This window comes from Idiotropiscis lumnitzeri, chromosome 7 (assembly GCF_059441095.1).
Source record: "Idiotropiscis lumnitzeri isolate Australia: NSW breed Sydney's pygmy pipehorse chromosome 7, RoL_Ilum_1.0, whole genome shotgun sequence".
Taxonomy (NCBI): Eukaryota; Metazoa; Chordata; class Actinopteri; order Syngnathiformes; family Syngnathidae; genus Idiotropiscis; species Idiotropiscis lumnitzeri.
Window position 1 is genome coordinate 8,880,990 of NC_142397.1, and position 21,755 is coordinate 8,902,744.

General features: G+C 39.8%; 1 protein-coding gene across 2 annotated transcripts; it reads right to left on the reverse strand.

The window, feature by feature from the left end:
• Nucleotides 1-21,565, reverse strand: pak1 (p21 protein (Cdc42/Rac)-activated kinase 1). Of its 2 annotated transcripts, XM_088301220.1 has the most exons (17): nt 21,393-21,565; nt 9,621-9,834; nt 9,199-9,293; nt 8,750-8,824; nt 7,499-7,571; nt 7,375-7,412; nt 6,784-6,897; nt 5,802-6,051; nt 5,650-5,673; nt 4,508-4,571; nt 4,377-4,425; nt 3,292-3,404; nt 3,061-3,178; nt 2,876-2,975; nt 2,348-2,544; nt 1,850-1,987; nt 1-1,106 (listed from the first exon to the last, which is right to left on the reverse strand). In XM_088301220.1, exons 2-17 carry the CDS (start codon nt 9,811-9,813, stop codon nt 1,020-1,022), a joined length of 1,728 nt encoding a protein of 575 aa, XP_088157346.1. In that variant the 5' UTR covers nt 9,814-9,834; nt 21,393-21,565; the 3' UTR covers nt 1-1,019. The 2 variants fall into 2 exon arrangements, with proteins under 2 accessions (XP_088157346.1, XP_088157347.1); XM_088301221.1 differs by lacking the exon at nt 5,650-5,673.
• Between the last annotated feature and the right edge of the window lie 190 nt (nt 21,566-21,755).

Consider the following 21,755-nt stretch of genomic DNA (forward strand, 5'->3'; position numbering starts at 1 on the left):
TTGACTCATCGCAGTTTATTTCTTCATTTGTACACAAGCGTTCTTAGGGAGGAGTCGTCATCACTTTTCTATTGTACCGAGAATAATTAAAAAACTAAACAAAAACATGCACATTCTTCTCTTCACTTACTGCACTGATGGAGGCCGTTTGCTGACGGGCAATTAATCATCAAGTTTTCATTGATTAAAGGAGACATTTTCTTTAAACAATTTGGGAATCTTTACACGGCCGCCCTATTTTTTTTTTTTTATTTAGCTTTGCTGAAATTAGCCTGTTTCAAGAGGCTTGTTTCATGCAAATGAGCTCCTGTTCATCGCTACATTTTCAAGATAGCACTTGATGGAGGCGCGAGCGCCCTCCCGAAAAATCCATGTCTCCTATAAATTTGGACTTGTTCCCTGCCAGCGGATCCTAAGACTTCATTTGCCTTTCTTTGTGTCAACGCTGAAGAGCATTTGCACATAATTTCTTCATTGCACTCTCTAGCTCAGATGTTCTCAAATTTTTGGGGTCCACGGACACATTTCCAACAACGCCCACATGGATGCAATTCCACAAAGCTATCGTCGGGAAGAGCTGTGGCATGTGGAGACCCCAGTTTTGAGAACCTGTGTTCTAGTTATTATTATCACTATGATAATTATTATTAATCATCTTCTCTAACTCACAGTGCAGACTGGACCACGGACGCAGCTAAGCTCAGCTGCGTCAATGCTACAATCACTTGATATTCCAGCATTATCATTTCTCTTACACACATACAAGCACGCACACACGCACACACAGATTTAAAAAAAAAAAAAAAGATGCAATAAAAAAACAACAGATGCACATTCTGATAGCAGACAATACACGCACACGCACACACAAACATAGAAAACAAGAAATGGAGTCCTTCTCTCTACAGATGACATCACTGATCAGAGCAATGACATCATTGGCTTGGTCCCCGCCCACTCCCCCTGAGAGTCCAGTGTCGAGGAAGAGGAGAAAGAGGAGGAGGGGTTGCAGGCGCGAGCTAGCGGTTGTTCTTGGCCGCCTCCTTAGCGGCCACGATGAGTGGAGTCAGGCTGGAGAGAGGTTTGGCCATCTTCAGGAACTGGTGCTGGGCAGGAAGGGAAGAAACACTTTTTGTAAAAAAAAATAAAGCGGAATGTAAGATAATAAAAGAAGGCTGAATGACAGTGAACCTCCATCATATTGTGGTTCATCAATTGATGCCTGCATTATAAAAGATTTTTAGGCAATCATTTTAATGGGTTTTTAATATTGCATGTGGCATCTTAGTGCCAAGGTACTATGTTGAGGATCTTCATTTAGACAAATGTAGCACTTTGCTGCCATATTGTGGTTCCTTAACATGAAAGAACTATGTTGAAATGAGTTGAGGCGTTTCACTTAGACGAAAGCCATGATTTGTCACAAACTTGTGGGTGGCATCTTGATGCCAAGAAACAATGTCGAAGTGAGTTGAATATCTTCACTTGGACAAAAGTAGTATTTTGACACCAACTTGTGGCATCTTTGGGCAATTGTAGTAGTTTGTTTTTGTTTTTTTTTCTCACTGTTTATGGTAGGCTGTGGGTACACACATTTGCATATTAACACAATTTTGACTACATTAGCATTGTAAATTTTCCAAATTTTAACACTAAACAATGAGCCGTCAAACTGCATTGGTCCAAGAGTAATGCTGCTTCACCACTCACGCCTATTTTCTTTTTCATGAGTTGTGGTGATCGTAAAACATTTTCAGCTTTGAAGGGCAAAAGTTTCCAACGAGTCACTGTTTTTGCATCGTATAACTCACCATGCACCTTATAAATCGTTAAGAATGTTTCCCCGTACCTGCAGCAAATCCTTGGCTGAGCCTCTCTTCTCCACGTCCATCTCCAGACACTGATTCAGGAAGTCCCTGAAGGTGGCAGACAGTTTCTCGGGGTTCTGTAACTCCGGCGTACCGTTGGTGGCGATCAGATAGAGTGCCTGGACCACATGAACGTGATAACACTTTTTACTCCACTGAACCCACTGGTCATGTAAGATGTCTCTACTTTGCCGGTGGTTCTCAAACTGGAGTCCACTGAAAGTACTAAACGTACGACTCATCCCTACTTTAGCTTTGGGCCAATTAAAAGCTGCGTTATAAGTGTGACATAGCACATAAATCTGACAGCATGCAGCGTTTTTGGGTAAAGGAAAATGAACTTTTTCTGGAAGAATAGGCATCTTTTCAATTCACATGGTATTTATATTGTATACCCTGCATAACAGTTATGTTTAATAGACATCAGGAACAATACTATAAAAAATAAGCCCTTGCACAAAGAACAAAGAGGCACTTGCCCTGAGCGGGTTTTCGTTGAGGTACGGCGGCTCGCCCTCCACCATCTCGATGGCCATGATGCCAAGGGACCAGATGTCCACTTTGGGGCCATAGGCTTTGCGGGTCACCACCTCGGGAGCCATCCAGTAGGGGGTGCCCACCATGGTGCTTCGTTTGCTCTGCTCTGGAGTGATTTGAGCGCAGAAGCCAAAGTCGGCTGCAAACAAAAACAAAAAGGGGGGAGCATACAACAAATGTTTAATATTTACTGTAAGTTTAAATGTGTACTTAAAAGGAAGTACACGGCATCAGGAGCTGTAAAATATGTTAAAATGGAACCAAAGCACCTCCTACTGGTCAAAATTAGCAACAACAGCAACAACATGTCACTTAGGTACAATAAATGCATAAATGGGATATTCCTATTGTAGTTTTTTTTGCATTTCGGTTTTTTTTGTACGGCATATATGAAAAAAAATAAGTTAATTTCAAAACCAAAGTAAATAAAAGTAAATAAAAATATATATATATATGAGTGGGTCACTGACTGAGTTTGACAGATCCGTCCATCCCGAGCAGGATGTTGTCACTCTTGATGTCACGGTGGATGACTTGATTGGAGTGGAGGAACTCCAGCGCTTGCAAACACTAGAGGGCGACACAGTCCGTCACAATCATCTACCAATGTTACTTTTTTTTTTTTTAATTAATTATAGTTGGCCTTTTTTCTTACCTCTCTGCACACGGCTGCTATCTGAGCTTCGTCCATGCAGGTTTCCGTGACGACATCCGTCAAGGAGCCACCGGCGAGGTATTCCATCACAACCCACAGCTCGTCACCCACCAGGTAACTATGGCAACCCATTGCGCAAAAAAAAAAAAAAAAAAAAAAAAAAAAAAAAATCATATGAGGCGCGTTCCAGCAGACATTGAAAAAGGCGAAACCAAAAAAAAAGCAGCTGACCTGTCCAGGTAGTTGACGATATTGGGGTTCTTGTTTTCCCTCATGACCAGAATCTCGTTGATAATGAGTTCTTTCTTGGGCTGCTGTTGCAGGTTCATCTGCTTGATGGCCACCTGATCCACAAAACAACATCATCTTCGCACCAACCAACAAACCAATACCAAATCAATTAATCAACTAACTCGGTAACGTAATGGACAACTGATCAATGAACTAACCAAATAAAAATTGTTCCTGACTAAAGAAACTAATGGACCAACTAAATAAAATAATAACAAAACAACAAAGTACCAATTAATCTAACAACTGACATACTAACTGACCAAATAAAACAACCAACTAGTGACAAACTAAATAAATACAAAATAATGAAGTAATTAAACAATCAAATAATGAAACTAAATTGTCAACCTAATGAACAAAGAGCTAGCTAACTAATTAATCTGGCTAAATATACAACAAATTAACAAAATTACAAATTGAATGATCAAGGAAATTAACTGACTAATTAATGGACTACCAAACCAAATAAACTAAGTAACTTGATAACTAACAATTAAGCGAATTATGGAACAAGCAACTGACTAACCAAGTAAACAACCAACCAACCAAATAATAAACTAAGAAACGTAATAACAAACCAACTACTAAACCAAACAAACTAACCAAAGAAACTAAGCAGCCAAGTCATGGACTACCAAACAAAAATATCAAGTTAACTAGCTGGTTCACTAAGAAAATAACAATCAAACAAAGAAACACAATAGCAAACCAACTACTCCACTAAACAAATGAACCAAATAAACTAAGCAGCCAAGTAATGGACTGCGTAACAAAATAATGAAATTAACTAGCTGGTAAACTACCTCAGCAAATAACAATAAAAAAACTAACAAAAGAACCAAATAACGGTTAAACCAACTAACTGATGTACAAACTTACCAGATAACTAACAACCAAAATAACCAACAACTAAAATAAAAACTAACAAAACTGCAAACCATTTAACAAAACAAAAATCTGTCTATCTATCCAACCTATTTTACAAAAACATGCTTCCCATTTTCCTAAAATATTCGACTAACCTCTTGTCCGGTGGCGACGTCGATAGCCGTATAAACCGTCCCGGATGCGCTGTGTTCACCACAGAAGAAGAATAAAATGTCACTTTTTGGACAATATTGTGACTTTCCAAACAAAATCGATATGTGCTCACCCCTGGCCAATCTTCTCAAAGCGAGTGTATTTCTTCTTGGGGTCTCCGACACTGACAATGGTCCCTGCATCACACACACAGAACATTTTATTAAAATTAATAAGGAAGTCCAAAAAAATCTATAAGGATAGAATAAGATGATAGAAGAGCAATGTGTGTCTATCATCCATGTTGTTGATCATTGACACTTGACAGCATGCTGACGGAAGTGAAGACAAAAACAGAGCGAGAGAGAGAGAGAGAGGAAAGGAGGGGAGAGGCCACAAACAACACAGAGGGATAAGAAACTGCCCCAAAGTAATATATAAAGTCAAAAAAAAAAAGTACAGACACAGAAGTAGAACAGAAATAGAAAACAAAGGTATCCAATAGAAATATTAGTTCTCTTAAAGAAATAGAAGTAAAACACATAAAATAGAATTAAAACAATTAGGAAACAATATAGAGTAACACAAAAGAAAATGTGTTAGATATTCAATAGACTGGAGACAGAATTAAAATAGAAATGTTACAGAAACAGAAATAGAATACAACAAAAAAAATAAAAATGCAAACAAAAGAAGTCATGTAGTAGAAGTAGAAAAGTGTAATAGAAATACAAACAAGAATATTACAAAAAATATAACCCAGAGCAGTAGAAATTAAATAGAAATTATCGTAAATAGAAATACAGTACTAATTATTTAAGAATAAAAATAGTCTACGAATAAAATGGCCATTAAAATAGAAACACAAAAAGGAATGATTTAAAATATAAATAGCAATAGAATAGAAACTAAATCAAATTAGACTTTAAAAATAAAGTAAAGTTTATTTAAGCATTAAGAATGGAACAGAAATAAAATGGCCATTAAAATATGGTAGGATTTAAAATATGGAAAGCAAGAGAATAGAAACAAAATAAAAATAGATTTTAAAAACTATCAATACAAATAGTAGATGACAAATAGTCCAAAAAGAATAGTATATAGAAGTTGTTCATAAATTTGTTCAGTGACGTAACCACAGCAGGAAAGTTTTGGACAAAACCTGGAAGAACAACCAATCAGATGAGAGGACTGCACAAAGGGGGCGGGGGCAGTGTGCTGGTGGATATCAGGCCTGTCACTCACAGAGGCAGACAGACAGTATCCACATCTTACCAGCAGAGGGTGGTCTGAGCACGTCTGGACAGGCGTGTGCAGTTTAGGAAAATATAATACATGTATGAAGTTTTTTTTTTTAAAATAAATTGTTATTCTTATCTTCATTTTAAAAGACAATCTTTGACTGTTTTTGATGGCGTAAAACTTACTGAGCTTCTCCAGGATCTCCTCGTCTGACATCTTCTTCTTGCGTCCTTTGTCCTGAGGGCGGGGCAGGGAGGGTCCGGGGGCAGGGGTGGCTCCTGGTGGGCTACCAGGAGGTGCGCCCTCCGCGGCGGAGCAGCTGGGTGGGGTGACGGCCGTAGTGGACGTCATGGAGCTTGGCGCCACAATGGGGGAGGTGGCCGCGTCTTTGGTTGAAGGCGGCAGGAGCGGCTCGATCACAGAGCGGGTGTAAATCTGACGATATTCATTTTAATGTTAATGTTTTCATATTTTTAAATGCAAATTCGTGTTGCCGTGTGTGTTTTTCTATGTTTGTATGTTCTTGTGTTTATTATAATTATAATGTGTTACTATGCATTTATCTTTATATGTTTCTTTGTGTGAGTGTGTGTGTATCATCCTGTGGAGTCTGAACAACAGTCACATGGTGAGGAAACAAGTTCCCACAATGTAAATCATCAGTGAAAGTTTGTCCAGAACCTCAAATGTATGTGTGTGTGTTCCAATCAGGTCCAATAAAGTCATCACTATGGAGACGCTGGAGGGCACCATAGCAGCAGCCTGTCAACCGCCAACATGTCTCAGCGCAACTATGTGTGTGTGTATGCTTGTGTACGTGTGTGTATGAGACAGAAGGTATGGTCATTTATTAGTCATTTCCTAATAGTGCGTAATTTTAGTATACAAGAGTGTGTTCATATTTGTGTATTGTTTGTGTTAATTTAAATTCTTGTAGTATTTTTGTTTTTTTGTCAGTGTTTTTATGCGTTTCGAGATTTGTGCTTGTATTTTTGAGTTGTCGATGCGTGTATGACAGTTTTTGTGTTCATATCTTTGTGTAAGTGTACTTGTATTTTCTGTATGTTTGTCTGCTTGTCAATGTTTTAATTTTCTTCCGTTTTTTTGTGTCTTTGTACGTTAGTGTGTTTCTCTGTTTTGTTTGTCTGCGTCTGAGTGTCCTCCCACCGATTTGGTGTGTTCCGGCCGTGGGGCGATGACGGGCGGCGGCTCGGCTTCATCCTCATCTTCGTCCTCTGACACGGTGGCGATGGCGGGCGTCTCCGAGACGTTCTTGGAAATCTGAGAAAAATGCAGACGAGGTCAGACAGCCATCAGTGACATTGTTGAACTGCATCATCACATCCTGTTGGTCATCCTAAAGACTGAATGCTTTGTTCAGCGTTACTTTTCACTATCCTGTCTAAGTAAATGTGCCAATGTACAAGAACACTGGGAATCTAGGTTAGAAGGATACAAGAACACTTGAAAACAAGGATCCAACAAGGATGCAAAGATGCTAAAAGGCTATGATGCAAGGACAAGTTTATTCGGATGCGAGGACGCTTGAATGGTTGCTGGGCGTGCGTCCAAGCTGCATAGACAAGGAGATCAAATTTGCTGATTCACATTGCAGAGAAAAGCAATAAAAAGAGTTTTGGTCATCACCATCTGTCCTCTTCTTCATTGTCACCTTGTCAGCATCTCATCAACAAATCGATATTAAGAAATACGTTCAGCGAGAGAGCAAGAGCACTCGAGATGATCACGTTTTCTTACCGTTGTGGTGGATGATGCGAAGACATCTGCACTTTTGTCTGCGTGACAAGAGAATGACATTAGGCCAGGAAGTAAGTTTTGTACGCGTGTTGGTGTGCACGTGCGTGTGTGTATACATATACACCTGTGAAGCTCATGTATTTCTGGCTGTTGCCGGTCTCCTTCGAGTCGTAGAACTTGAGAACGTCCAGCACGGCCTGAAGAATAATGCAGCATGTAAGTATGGTGGGTAGGTAGCTACTGCAGGTTTTTAAACCGAGTCGTTATGATAGCTAGCGCGATAGTTAAAAGTAGGCAGGCAGGTAGGTGGGTATGGTAAAAAGGTTCGTAGTTATGGATGGTAATTACCGTAGGTAGTTTTAAGGAGCTTTGGTAAGAGGTAGTTATGGTTGGAACTAGGCCGTTAAGGAAGGTCGTTTAGTTGGTACTTAGTAGATCAGGTGGGTAGGTCGGTAAGTATGGTGGGGAGTAGGTAGGTAAGTAATTGTGGTAGGCGGTAGTCATTAGTGGTGGACGTTCGATAGGTACTTACTGTATAATAGGTGGGTGGTAATTAGACTCTAGGTAGGTAGTTATAGTACGTTCGAGTTGCTTATAATAGCAGGCGTGGGCAAACTACAGCCCGGGGGCCACATGCGGCCCGTTAAACGTTTTAATCTGGCCCGCTGAACTTAAAAAAAATTAAATGAATAAACCTTGTTCATGTTTTATTTTCTAAATACTGTGCTTTTTCAAAGACATATATATTGTTGTAATGCTTTTGTTCACTTTCATTTGAAATTAAATGTATTTTTTTTTTTCTCCGATGAGGTGAGGTGACCAAAACACTCCATCCATCTGCTCCTGGTCCGGCCCCTCTGCCAAATTTTAGAACCCATTGCTGCCCGCCAATCAAAAACTTTGCCCAACCCTGTAAATAGTCTTTCACTTGTATGGTCCTTTCCCGCCTATTAAGGCACTCAAAGCGATTCATATCACCTACCGACTGATGACATACCGTCAGAAGCAACTGGGGGTTCAGTATCTTATTCAAGCATAATGCAACATGGTCACAATGGCCGGGGATCGACCCCACATCCTCTAGGTTGGGAAACGACCACTCAACTACTAAGTCACGCCGACCCCAGGTAGGAAATAATTGGAACTGTAGGTAGGTAGCTTAGGTTCGGTAGGTAGGTAGGTAACGTTGGTAGCAAGATAGGTACAGTAAATAGTTACGTTAAAAAGGTAGTTGGGCAGTTTGGTAGGTATTATAGTAGGTAGTTTTGGCACATAGATCATAAAGGTAGGTAGTTTGGTTAAGTAATCATGGTTGGTGGGCTTTTATTGGTTGATAGCGGTCCTGTAGTTATGGTAGGTAGGTATGAGATATTACCTGAGGATTCTTCTTTTGCTCCAGTTTGGTGATGTTGGACGTCTGCAGGAGGCGGGCCCACTGCTCGGGCATGCCCTACACACACACACGCACACAGACCCACACACCCCCACGCACACACACACACACACACACGCGCACACACAACAGAAGACGCCCTATTTGTAATCACATAAATGGGTCGCACAACCTTGTTCTCAGACAGGGTCATCCCATCAAAGTTTACACTTCACTTCTTCGCTGCGAAAACAATTCAACCGGAGTGACTTGACTAAAAAAATATACACACACAGTCGTGCACACACGCGCGCAGTAGCCAAAAGAGCTCAGTGAGGCGGATCAAGATTGAAACTAAACAAGGGCTCTTTGTCTGATGGGATTATTCAAAGGAAAAAAGTTCAACGGTGTGAGACCGACACACACGCACACACATTTGTACACACACTTACAGTAAATTCCCCCGTGACGGCGTCAAATCCGACATGGATGGTGTGTTCAAAATCAGACGGCAAAGAAATCTCAGGCCGCTCTTTCTTTTTGTACGCTGAAAACACATACACGACAAACATTTGTTCTACGTCTTCATGGTTAGGACACAAAGGAAACACAAACAAAACATTTTCCCACATATGTGAATGCCAGACCAACAGGTGGCGCTATAATCCATAACTGGGAGACCATTTTCGCCAATTGGAAGCCTGAAGAAAGTCGTAGTGGGAAAAGGCAGAGTAGTAACTGAAAGTTGGAAGTGAAGTAAGTTATATTTTTTGCGGGGGCACACTATTTCAAAATAAAAAAATGAATGGTCAATTTTGTGGCATCGCTGCGTGAAAGTGGCTACAGAATGAGTTTATTATTTTATTTCACTCACTCTTGTCCCCGCCGCCTGTCAAAATGAAGCGAATGGATCGGTCTTTCTTCTTCTTGTCCTCAGGGTTGGGGGGCAGAGGTTTGGAGCCATGATTGACGGGGGCGGGGTCTTTGCCGCACGAGCCAATCATGGTGCTGGTGTTCCTCATGGGCGGAGCCGGCGGCTTGTCCTCCACCTCCCCGTTGTCGCACATTTTCTATTACTACGCAAACACCTGCAAAACAAAACAGCCACCAATCACAAATTAACAATCGGCACGATACTCATTTTTAATACTACTAAAGCACTCCAACTTTTCACACTAAAGTACTTTTTCCACAATCACATTTTCCACATTTAAGTAACTTTCCACATTGAAATAATTTCCCTAGTTCGATTTAAGTATCATTTTGTTTCGTTTGGAAAACTAACTTTAGTTTTGAAACTAAAGTGAAATAATTTTCTCACCAGTCCGAACAGTAACTTTATTTTTTTACAGTTAAGTAGTTTTTCCCAGCGCAGTAATTTAAACATTGAAAGGTTTTTCATCACTAAAATAATGCTTACCATGAAAAATTTCAGTTAACTTTACTAATGTTCCAGATGAAACAAATTTCGCCCCTAGCTATATTTCACACATATTCTAAGTGTAAAGGCAACAAAAGGAACAGACAGGTTGAAATTAATTTTCCAGCGTTCAATTAGTTAGTGTGCCTAAGGAACAAAAGTGCAAGGTTTAAGCCGATTAAGTAGCAAAACAACGACGTACCCTGTAACGCAGCCAAATTGGACATTTTGGACGTAATTCCATTTCGATGAAATTCCTGTGATGTCACGCGTGCTGAACACTACCTAGACGACCTAGTTCATTTTCATGGCGGATGGCATTGTCAAGTATTCCAATAATACATTCACCCACAAGCACACACACACACAGAGTCATGTAGGGTTTCCCCCAAAAAGACAATATCACATTTGTGTGTCCCAGACGACACTCAAGTGACACATTAAATAAAACTCGACTGCACTTTTGAACTTTACTCACATGCTATGCTCTCAACCCAAAACTCAAATTAGAGAGAGACCGGAAGAGTCACTGAAAGTCACACAGGCACACAAAGTGCACTTTGTTGACAGCCGTCAGACATTCAAACGTTTGCAAGGAGGTGAGTAACTCTTTGTTTGTTGGTCTTGAACACACACACGCACACACACACAGGTGTAAAGATAGGGTATCTTGCCTCAGCTCTTATAAGAGGCAACACAATAGGAAATAACATGATACAGCTGAGTCCTGTTACTATTGTCACTCTTTCGTCCCACACACACGCACATGCATACAGTGCACCCTGTGTATTCATGGACTTTGATAATCTCCCAGTAGCAATCTCCATCAATCAAGCAATCTCCAGAGTTCCCCATACTGCCATCAGTTTTCTAGTATTGCGACTGATTTTTCAAGGCACACAGAATATTGTGTTCCGTAACAAAACAAGCACAGAGCCTACTAAAACGAGGAATGGTTTTTCCTCTCTTCTGCAGAAAAAAAACGTCTCTATGGTCTTCTGATCGGTATATTAGCAGTAGTAGATGGGTCGATATCAACAAAAAAACAGCTGAACTGAATATTTAGTTTTTTTGCCATCTCAAAACGTAGAAAAAAAAAGAGCTTTTGATTGCAAATGACGGAAAAACAAATGTGGTGAGAGTGACATTGACGCACAGCGTGGCTCTTTTTACACGATGTCCATACATCTTCGTAGGACACACATTACGGAAAGAGTACAAAAATATGTGGACAGCTGCGAATAGGTGCCATTTTCTTCCGAAAAACTTGCCAGTTGGTGAGTTCACCAATGGCCATTTGCCAAATGCCGAGGCTTGACTATGTCCATAATTTTATTGCAACTGTACTTTGAGATTAAATTTCAAGACGATTATGTCCATGTGGGCAAAGTTCAAAGGTAAAAGCACACTGCAGTAGTGTTTTATTTAGTGTGTCGATTGTTCGAGACACACAACTGTCATATTGTCTTTTTGGAGGAAACACCACATGATACTGCGTGTCTGTGTGTGTGTGTGTGAGTGTTTGCGTGCGTGTGCGCACCTGATGATAGTGTCTGAAATGAGACACTCTGTCAGCACCTCCCTGCAAGCTTCTTTTCGTGTGTGGGGGTGTGTGGGGGTGTGTGTGTGTGTGCGCGTGAGAGTTGTGTGTTGTATAGTATTGGTAAGGACCACACCTACATGCTCATCGTTACAAAGCTGCACTTGTTCTTCTGCTGGTAAACCTGAGATCCTCAGACGAAAGAAGACAGAGTTTGAAAAATATTGAAGTACCAAGATGGGAGCTATGTCTGCTATTGAGCCAGTGTGGGGCCCAGTTGAGTCGCTTCATATTTGGACATTCATCACACACAAAAGATTTGGTTAACTTACTTATTCATTTAAATTTTGCCGCGACACTCTGGCCTTAGAAATGACCCTAAAATGGCCGCCACAAATTAACAATGGCTGACCTTGTTTGTATTTTTGGGCATGACTTCTTGAGACTTTTATGTGGATCTGTAGTACTCATGATTGATATGTCTACCAGATTTCATTTTTTCAGGTCAGGCTGTTTAAAGGGTTGCTTTTTTAAAATATTCAAAGAACTACTAGAAATGACTGGGGGAAAAAAAGACCAAAATGATTTCCTGTGTCTTTACAGGCAAAGCTTCTTGAAACTCTTTTGTGAAGCTACTCAAGATAGTCATGCCTGCCAAACGTTGTGTTGCTAAATCAAACTGGCTTCAGGGGTTGAATTATTTTATGCATCCGGTTGTGCACAACCGAATCAATACGGCTGCAGTGGACCAAATTGGCAAACCTCCTGTGTCTTTTCCGGTATGGCTCTTTGTGACTGTTTTGTTGGTCTACTTATGATTAGATTTCTTTCAAAAACTCATTTTTCCATTTCAAATTTGCTTAATGGATTGAATTTTCAAAAGATTCAAAGGTCCCCAAAAATCATTTCAATGAAAATTCCTGACAGCTGACATCATTACAGGCATGGCCTCTCACTTTTTTTTTTTTTGTGAATCTACTCATGATAGACATGCCAACAAAATTTTGAGTTGTCAAGTCAAACTGGCCTTAGGTGCAAAATTTTCAAGAAGATGCATGAAGAAAAAGAAATGCGAAGTTATCAAGTGAAATGGTCCCAGAAACCAAAGTCTTCATCACTGTAGACCGTAAGATGTGATGTGGTTATACAAACGCCACCCCTCCCGCCTCCACAAACACACACACACACACACACACCCACACCCGCACACACATGCAGAATGTGAGCGTTCGTGAGTCTGTGTGACAACTTCCTGGAAAGAGGCATTGTGGAGTCAGAGCCAAAAAGAGTATGATGCCCCGCCCAACAACAACAACGTTGCCACAGCAACCTCTAACGGTGTGTGTGCGTGCGTGTGTGTGAGTGTCAGGTCATCAAGGCTATGCAATAAGACAATGAGGAAGTAGCAAAGAGGGAGTAAAAACTATCCATCCATCCATTATCTGAGCCGCTTCTCCTCAAGAGTCGCTGGGGTGCTGGAGCCAATCCAAGCTGTCTCTGTTGCAGTGGGTGGGGTATAACTCGTTCCCAGCCAATTGCAGGGCACACAAAGACAAACAACCATCCGCGCTCACAATCACATCTTGGGCCAATTTATGTCCCATTACCATACCATGTATGTTTTTGGGATGTGGGAGGAAACCAGAATACCCTGAGAAAACCCACGCAGACACGGGGAAAACATGCAAACTCCCCACAGGAAGGTCAATCAAACTCTTCAACTCCACACTGTGAGGCAGACCTGCTAACCAGTTGTCCACCGTGCCACCGGAGTAAAAACTAAGACTTAAAAATGAAACTATTACTGTGAATGGAAAAAAATAAATCTCACAAACACACACAGACAGACATTTAATGTGACACCCATGCACTTAACATATCACACACTGTAGTCTCAGCTGGTGCCTGAATGCAATATAGACGAGGGGCGTGTGACAGATGGTTGGATGTGTGCGTGCGTGTACGTGCACATCTGTGTGCATGGATATGTGTGTGTCTAGTGCAGTAAAAATAAGTATGACATCATCATAATAATAATATAATAATGTCACATAAATCCACAGCGTCTGTTTCATATCATGTTTAATATTTGACAGACACGCCCAAACCAGAACATCATTCATGAGTCAACATTACACACTTTATATGTCAACTTCACATCAATATTAATATACACTTAGTGTGTATTTTATAGTAGTATACTGTATACACAGCCCAAAAGCAACCTAGTGGCTGAAGGGCTTGTAAACTAAAAGATGCTAGTGCTAGAAATAAACAGTTAAAAATGTTATAGTCGCTAGAAAGACCAAAAGGTAGCACAAAGTAACAAGTCATGGCAACAAGTAGATGCTACAGTTGCTATCAAGACTTTGAGTCAAAGCTACTGGCTAAAAGAAATGTCAAACAACATTTATTGGAAACATTTAAAAGCTAGTAAGTTGCTTTAGAGGCCAAATGTAGACATCACTGGCAAGGAAATGGCAGAACATACGTTACAGCAACAAGTCGAAGCTAGATGTTGCCATTGAGGCCATAAGTAGAACCTTGTGGCAAGAAATAGTAGATAAAAAGAGCAACAAATAGGACCTCAAAGTCATCAATGGCATCTACAAGCAAGCTAACATTTATGAGCTGCTACGAGCAATGACTAGAAGCTAATAAGTGGCAGTAGCAGCTCAGAAAGGCCAAGAATGAAAGGCAGTGTCCCAAAATTAGCAGAAAATAATGATGAAGAGCAACGAGAAGAAGCTAGTTATTGCTAGAATCTATGACGAGCAGAAAGTAAATTCAAAATACCAACGAATGCTACTATCAACAAGTAGCAGCCAGAAAATAGAATCCAAGAAAAGCAACACTTACACACTGGTAGTTACTATAGCAGCTATGAGCAAGAATTTGGCGCCATTAATAGAAAAAAAAAAGAAAGAGCAATAAACAAGCTGAGGCTAGTAGAAGCCAAATGGGCATAAGAAGCAATAACTGCCGCAAGTAAAAATGAACGGACACTAGTACACATCATCTTGAAGTAGCCAAAAGTAGAAACTTGGAGATAAGAATGTAAGAAAACAAGTAGGGCCAGCAAATGCAGTCACTATTTCATTTATTTAGTCAATATTAGCCACTAATCGCCAAGAATAGCAGAAATTTTGTTTTAAACACAAGTAGCCAAGCTCCACAAAAAATAAAATAGAGAATACTCAAAAATAGACATGAGTTGCCAAGAAAAGCAAAAAGCAACAATTTGAAGCTAGTAGATGCTAATGGCAGCTAAGAGTAAAAGTTCGCAATGGTTAGCAGCAGTTACCGCAGGGTTTGTAAGCCGCCAAGGAAAGCAGAGGCAACGTGCTGATGGATTGTGATTGTGACTCGTTGTCATTCTCAACTAAAATCACATTCATGCTCCAGTTCAGTCTAACAACAACAAAGAAATCCTCATGCTTGCCTTCTGAAGTCAAACATTCAAAATGTAGTCTCCCGTTTGTTTTTTGTCCGTTTTCGGGCTACTTCATGATTCTTGGAGGATGACTCAAAAGGCTATGAGGGGATTGACGCTGCCTTTTGGACTGGAATTTGGACAGTATTATTCATGTAACAGCTTTGGCCTTTGCCATTAAAATTAAAACTGAGCCTGTTTTGTCCTGATAACAGGACTTAACTGCCAGGGTCCAGCTCACTGCTAACAAACAATGCATAGCGCCATTGACATGCTAATAGTTAGCAACGAGACTTACAGTTTTTCAAGCCATATTATATAGATATTCGAACACAAACACAGAAATATGACAAAACTCACGTTCATATATTATTTAATTTTTGGAGATTTTTTTTTTTTTTGGAGGAGCAAGTGGCAACAGATTAATGACATTTCCATTCATTACAATGGTGAAAGATGATTTCTGATTAGAGATCATTAAAAAGTTTACTGAAAATGATTTTAAAAAAAAAATACTGAGGCAGTTATGCTAATAGTCTAATTAATTGAGATGCATCTGTACTTGACACGTGAATACAACAAACACATTACATACAAATACATTATTCATTTGGCCAATTCATTGCAGTCAGTGTCTATTTATCATGTGAGTTAATAAATAAATGAAAGCGTAAAGGCAACAAATGACGTGCATTAGTATTGAAGCAACAATGGCAAGTGTGGAAAAACACACAAAAAGACAAAAAGATACAAAGTAAGTGATGAAGCGAAAAAAGAAGAAAAGTGAAGCAGATTGAAACCTCTCGCACACACAATGTGTATAACTGAACCTCGCTCGCCCCTCTCTCCTTCCTTTTAACACATTGTTACGCTTTTTAAAGACTCACTCACATTCATTATTACACACACACAGCTGTCAGGGTGGTTACCATGGTGACCTCATCAATAATGGAGGGCGCCACAGTGCAGGATGGGAGGGGGCTAGCTTGTCACAAGGTGAACATAAGAAGCATCTTAAAATCAGTAGAGTTCTTGCTTGGATATTTTGTTGGCAAATTATTTCACTGAAATTCAGTCCCAGTTTTATCGGTTTGAAAGTGATCAGTAGTAAACTTGCAATTGTTTTGTTTGTTCTTTTTTTGTTAACAATTGTTTCACTGGGACTTTGTACGACTTGGCTTGCAACTATTTTTTGCTGAATTAAAAAAAAAGAAAAGAAAAAATAAAAATTTAAAATAAAACAATTACTGGGACTTCATGTGATTAGGTTTTTGATTATTTTTTTGCTGAGATTTTAGGAGGTTGAGAAACAGAATGTTCTGAATTCCTCTGCCATTGTTGACTGTTGCTACCAAAACTGTGCCCCAGTTTGGCTTTTGCTCAATGGCTTCAAACCGGGCTAAATCAATTTCAACAGAATGGATCAGTTCTTACGCCTTAATTAATCAAACGGATTTCAGGAAAAAGTTGTTTGTTTTTGTTTTTTAGAGAGCAGGGGTGATATAAATAAAATCTAAAATCTATTTATTCACCAACTTCTGATTTCCAACGAGTTTTTTTCAAAAGACCGTAACATTATTCCAAATCGGTTGGCTTTTTAAAAATGTCTTTTTCCTTCTGGGATTTTTTTTTCGCCTAACAATACCAGACAGTTTTTTCCAAGCATTCTATTAAAATATTCAACAGTATAACTTTTTTTTTTAGTCTCTGGAAGGATTGCAAAACTCACTAAAAAGAGCGACCAAGCAGCTAAGTTGTCAAAACAGCCTGTGTTTTGTAAATTAACCTCACTCTGTTTGAAGTCAGGTTGTTAGTGTCAGCAGTGCATATCAGCGGGGACTCAAAGAAAAACACAAATGTGAACAGAAGGCTGACAGCTGTGCACACGTTCACACCTCACAGACACAATAAACACTCCCACACACACACAGTCGAGATTTAGCCGCCGCTAAGCTCTCATTACAGCAGGCTAATGCTACATTTCGCCACCTGTGAATCTACTTTTCGAGTGTCTGTGTGTCGTGGTTACTTATGTTAAATACACAAACGCATACATTTAAACTCACTGGCACAGTCAACTCTTCTGAAGCTTTTGCTAATCGTAACACGCGCTAATCATGCTCGTGCGCACACTTATTGAGGAACATTTTAAAAGTGTAAAAGTGTACGTGTTTGTGCGTCAGAGGGCACATAAAGGACACATTAAAGTTGAGGTGTGTCAGTATGGTTTCCTACCGAGGTGTGAACAAATCCAATGTGCCCTTTGGCTGAGTGGGGAGGTTGACTCAAAAAGGTGTCAAAGGAAGAAGAAGAAGGGAAAAAAATGGAAGTAGGTCAAGACTGTAACACTCAAGTTACATTTGCACCAAAAGAGCCAGTCCAGCTCCATGTCACTCAGTGGATGAAGCGTAGACCACTGTCTACATTGAAGACAAAAATAAATTAATTAAATGAACAAAAGCAACTAATTCACTGTCTAACCAACGGACAATCTGACTAATATGTTGACTGACTAACAGCTAAACAACAGAACTAAGCAACTAATTAACTAGCATTGACTGCCCAAGCTGCCAACTGCAGACGTATTAACTGACCAACTATCTGGCTAACTAACTGTGTGGCTAAGTGATGAAGAAACTAGCCAACTTATTGAGTGAATCTCAAAGTCACCAACTGACTAACCGAATAACTTATCAACTCACCGAATGGTTGACTAAAACAAAAAAAAAACTGACTAAACAAAATGGCTAATTAGCCAACACGTACTAATGAATGAACAGATTAACCAACTGAGTGACTAATTAACTAATTAACAGACTTATTTACCGGCGGCCTAATAACAGACTAGCTAACCAAGAGACTAAATAACTAACAGACTAATTAAAAGGCTACCTAACTAAGAGACTAACTAATTAACTATTACTCACCAACTGACTAAACGTTAACTGACTAAATCCACGCATGGATAACTAATGAACCAAATGCATGTGTAACTAACTGATTGTCTAACTAACTGACCAACTGACTGACTTAATGAATGACTAATTGAACAACTGGCTGGCTGGCTGACTGACAAACTAATCAACCAAGATTTGATTATCTTACTGCCCAGTTAACTTAAAAATTAATCAACAGACTAACTACCACACTAAATAACTAACTGGACAACTTACTGACTCAATAACTCACCAACGAGCTACATTAACTAACTACGTAAGTAAGTAACTAACAATCTCACCAACTGATTGAGTTAAGTTAGTTCCGGTCAGCCATATTCCACTCCAGTCCTTTAGATGGCGGTAAGGAGAATTTCAAATTGCTTGAAGACTGCATATGACTGTTTGTCTCTTTTAAAGATAACCTAGATTTTCACAGGAATGCTCAGTGGCTTCTTGGTTTTGCTGGAGGTCCTAAATGTCGTTTTAAATTCTTTTCAGAGACGAGAGCAGGAGAGACTTCCTGTGTGATGGAGTATTTATAGATGACGGAGTTAGCGCTGCTCCACTGCACGTGTCAGACACACAAGAGCCGGAAAGAGCCAGAAAAGATCTGCAAGGCCTCAGGAGCAACACACCAAACATCTACGAGAACATCGGGCTGGGTTTAATTCATCTATTTTATCAATACAAAAATTCACCATGATGTCACTACATGTGCTTCCAGGAGGTAAAAATAGAAGTTTATCAGATGGCACAGAGAGTGAACAAAGCCTTCTTCGAGAAACCTTGGGAAAACAGCCGAAACAGCGTGATTACACTGATCAACACATTTTTACATTTTTTTTTAATCTGAGATACAAGTATACTCTTTTGGATTGTTTTTTATGTACAGATTTTGAGCAGAGCAGGTTTTCAAAATAATATTTCACCGTCATCTTCATCACCATCATCATCGTCATAAAGTAATTTATATTGTCATATTTATAAATTAAGGTGTAGGTTCACCATCAGATAGACTTTTTTTCTGAAATGTCATTGCTATAAATTACAACACATTGTAAAACCCGTATTAGACATGATCAACCTTAAAAACAAAAAAAATCAAAACCCTCAGGTGCAAGACAAAAAAGTAAAGATATTTTTAGGAATAAATAACTTCAGGGACTCATAAAGCCATCTCTGATTAAAATTTTTTGTTGATCAGCAAAGTTATTTTAGCCTTCTGTTCAGATGTGTGAATTCTATGTCGCAAAAAAGTATGGGTAGTTGTGTGAGCTAAATTCATTTGTGTTTGATTCGGTTATTTGCTTTTCAGAACAAAACCGAAAGTTAAAAAAAAACAATTCCATATTTTGTGCGCAAAGGGAAATTCAAATAACGGGCAAACTGGTGTTTCATTCAGTTTGAGTATTTTCAACTGCCAGTAAACCAACAGTCCAGTAGGCTAGTTGTCATCTAAAAATTGACTTCTCTCTATTCATTTCTGCACACACCAAAAAAAAGGCAAAAATTGAGGAGTCCCACACTACCAGCTGTTAGCGACAAAAACAGAGTGTGGTTCTTTTGGCGAGCCATTCCGTTTAATTGCAACCTATCATGCTATAATAAATTTTCTATAGACCTGTTATCTAACCAAGAGGGCGTTGATGACTTAAGCATGACTTTTCTATCGCTTGGATTAATGAGACTGACTTGTTTGGCATGAGAATATCACTTTTACCTGCTTTTTCTGTAAGGGAAATTGAGGGAGTGGTCAATTAAAATCAAAAACGGGATTTTAGTTTTGGGGGAGCTGTGTTGGGGGCGCCTTGGGGGAACCTAAGATTTTAGTTGTATGCTAAATCACCTAGCCCAACAAAAACATGGACATTAGACAATAAACCACAGAAGAAGAAAACAATGTCATACTCTTGTCATTGCAAAGCACACAAGGCAAGCCAAGATGGACTTTTATGAACAAACTTGTCTCCAACCAGGAAACAGAGACAAGTCACGAGAGAAAACATTCTTTCATTTCTACCTTCATTAGGTCATTTACTGATTGATCGATTATGCAAACGAGCCGACTGGGCACTTTGTGCTGAGGCATACGGAAACATCCAGCCACGTGACCATGTGGAAACCTTCACCACTATCCATCAGCTCCTCCGGGAGCACCGCAGACACCCACTGACTCACTTCAGATTAAAACGCCAACTTGTTACCTTGGCCAAGGAAGAGCAGCTTTATTGATCTGCTTGTTTGTGGGCAACATAATGTCTAGTTTAAGATCGACATCAACCTGGTGTTTTTTCCACCATAGGAATCCAAACATTAGTCACACCAGAAAAGTATTGATATTTAACAAATCACAATTTATGCTGAATCCAACGCAAAATTTATAAAATCCTACACCCGCAGCTGTCATCGGCTGTTACATCACACCAAGTTGAATTCAGATCTGATCCAGATTGCATTTACACTACTTTAAGGTAACAAACAATTTAACAACTTCGTGTGCAGGTTAGCGGCAATCTGTGCCATCTCAGAGTGTATATAACAATGTTTTTATCCACCTTAGTTATACTGTATCTACCCATCTATCAATTCTATCAATCAATTCTATCTATCATCAATCAATATCTCTATCTAACTACAGCAGTTATATTGTAAGTCGAGGAGTCCTACCTATCTATCTATCAACTAATTATACCACATTTATTGGCGTTCAAGCCCTTAGTTGTGTCTAGCTATCCTAGCTCTACCCATCCATCTGTATATAGTAGTTTTGTCTATCCCATTATCGATAGTAGTTGTATCTTAGCACTGTCTACTCAATCATCCATCCATTTGTCAGTCTGTCTGCCTGCCTGTCTAAATACAATACCTAATCATTTGTCAATACATTAAACCAAGTTGAATCCGGATCAGATCTCAATTGGCTTTACACTGGTTTAAAACAATGCCATTTAGCACTCCATCCTCTGTGCCTTTGGTTTCTAATAAAACTTCAGCGTGCGCTCATCGGACACTTTGCGTTTATTATTTTTATTTAACACAACGTGACCACAACACTTCAATTAAAAGTCAATGTGACCACATCACTGTTCACTCACTGCTTTTGTTCTAATTAAAAGCTGGCATGGCCACATTAAGCAAATTTTAATCATTTAAAAAACGAGAAATATAAGAGTAAAAATAAATATATAAAACCGGTCTAAAAGATATGGTCCAGTTTGTGTTCTTAACCCTTCTTGTGCTTCTGGTACGCCACACCTCGCTTCGCTCGAACATTGATCACAAGTTGAATGAAAAAGTAGAGAAATGAAACTCACCTTTTGTCTGCTTGCTGGTCAAAATCCACAGGGGGTAGAATAGGAATGAAGTACGGATCCAAGACGGGTCCACGCCGTCTGAAGTGGCCACTGAAGTAACGCCACCACAGGGGTTGCTTCGTCCCTCTCCCCCAAGCCGAGCCAAGCCGCCTCTCCCCGCCTATTGTTAGCTAGCCACCGGGGAGCCACCCCGGCGACTTGAACCCCACCTCCTTTTCGTCAGAGAGGCCTCGCCATTGGTAAATGCGTCCTCTCCCTCGCTGCCGATTGGCTGTCATGATTGTTCCTTAAAAACCACGAGGTTTCCAAAAGGAGGGAGCGCTGGTGGTGCGTTCAATGACAATGAGGAATTACGCAGGCGTA

What these genes read in the sequence shown, in the direction of transcription:
- pak1 (XM_088301220.1), bottom strand. Translation starts at nt 9,813, where the DNA reads ATGTGCGACAACGGGGAGGTGGAGGACAAGCCGCCGGCTCCGCCCATG. An exon ending in TCGCATCATCCACCACAACG is followed by an intron (nt 6,898 to 7,374) that starts GTAAGAAAACGT and finishes CATTTTTCTCAG; the next exon opens with ATTTCCAAGAACGTCTCGGA. An exon ending in ACGTCGCCACCGGACAAGAG is followed by an intron (nt 3,405 to 4,376) that starts GTTAGTCGAATA and finishes TTTGTGGATCAG; the next exon opens with GTGGCCATCAAGCAGATGAA.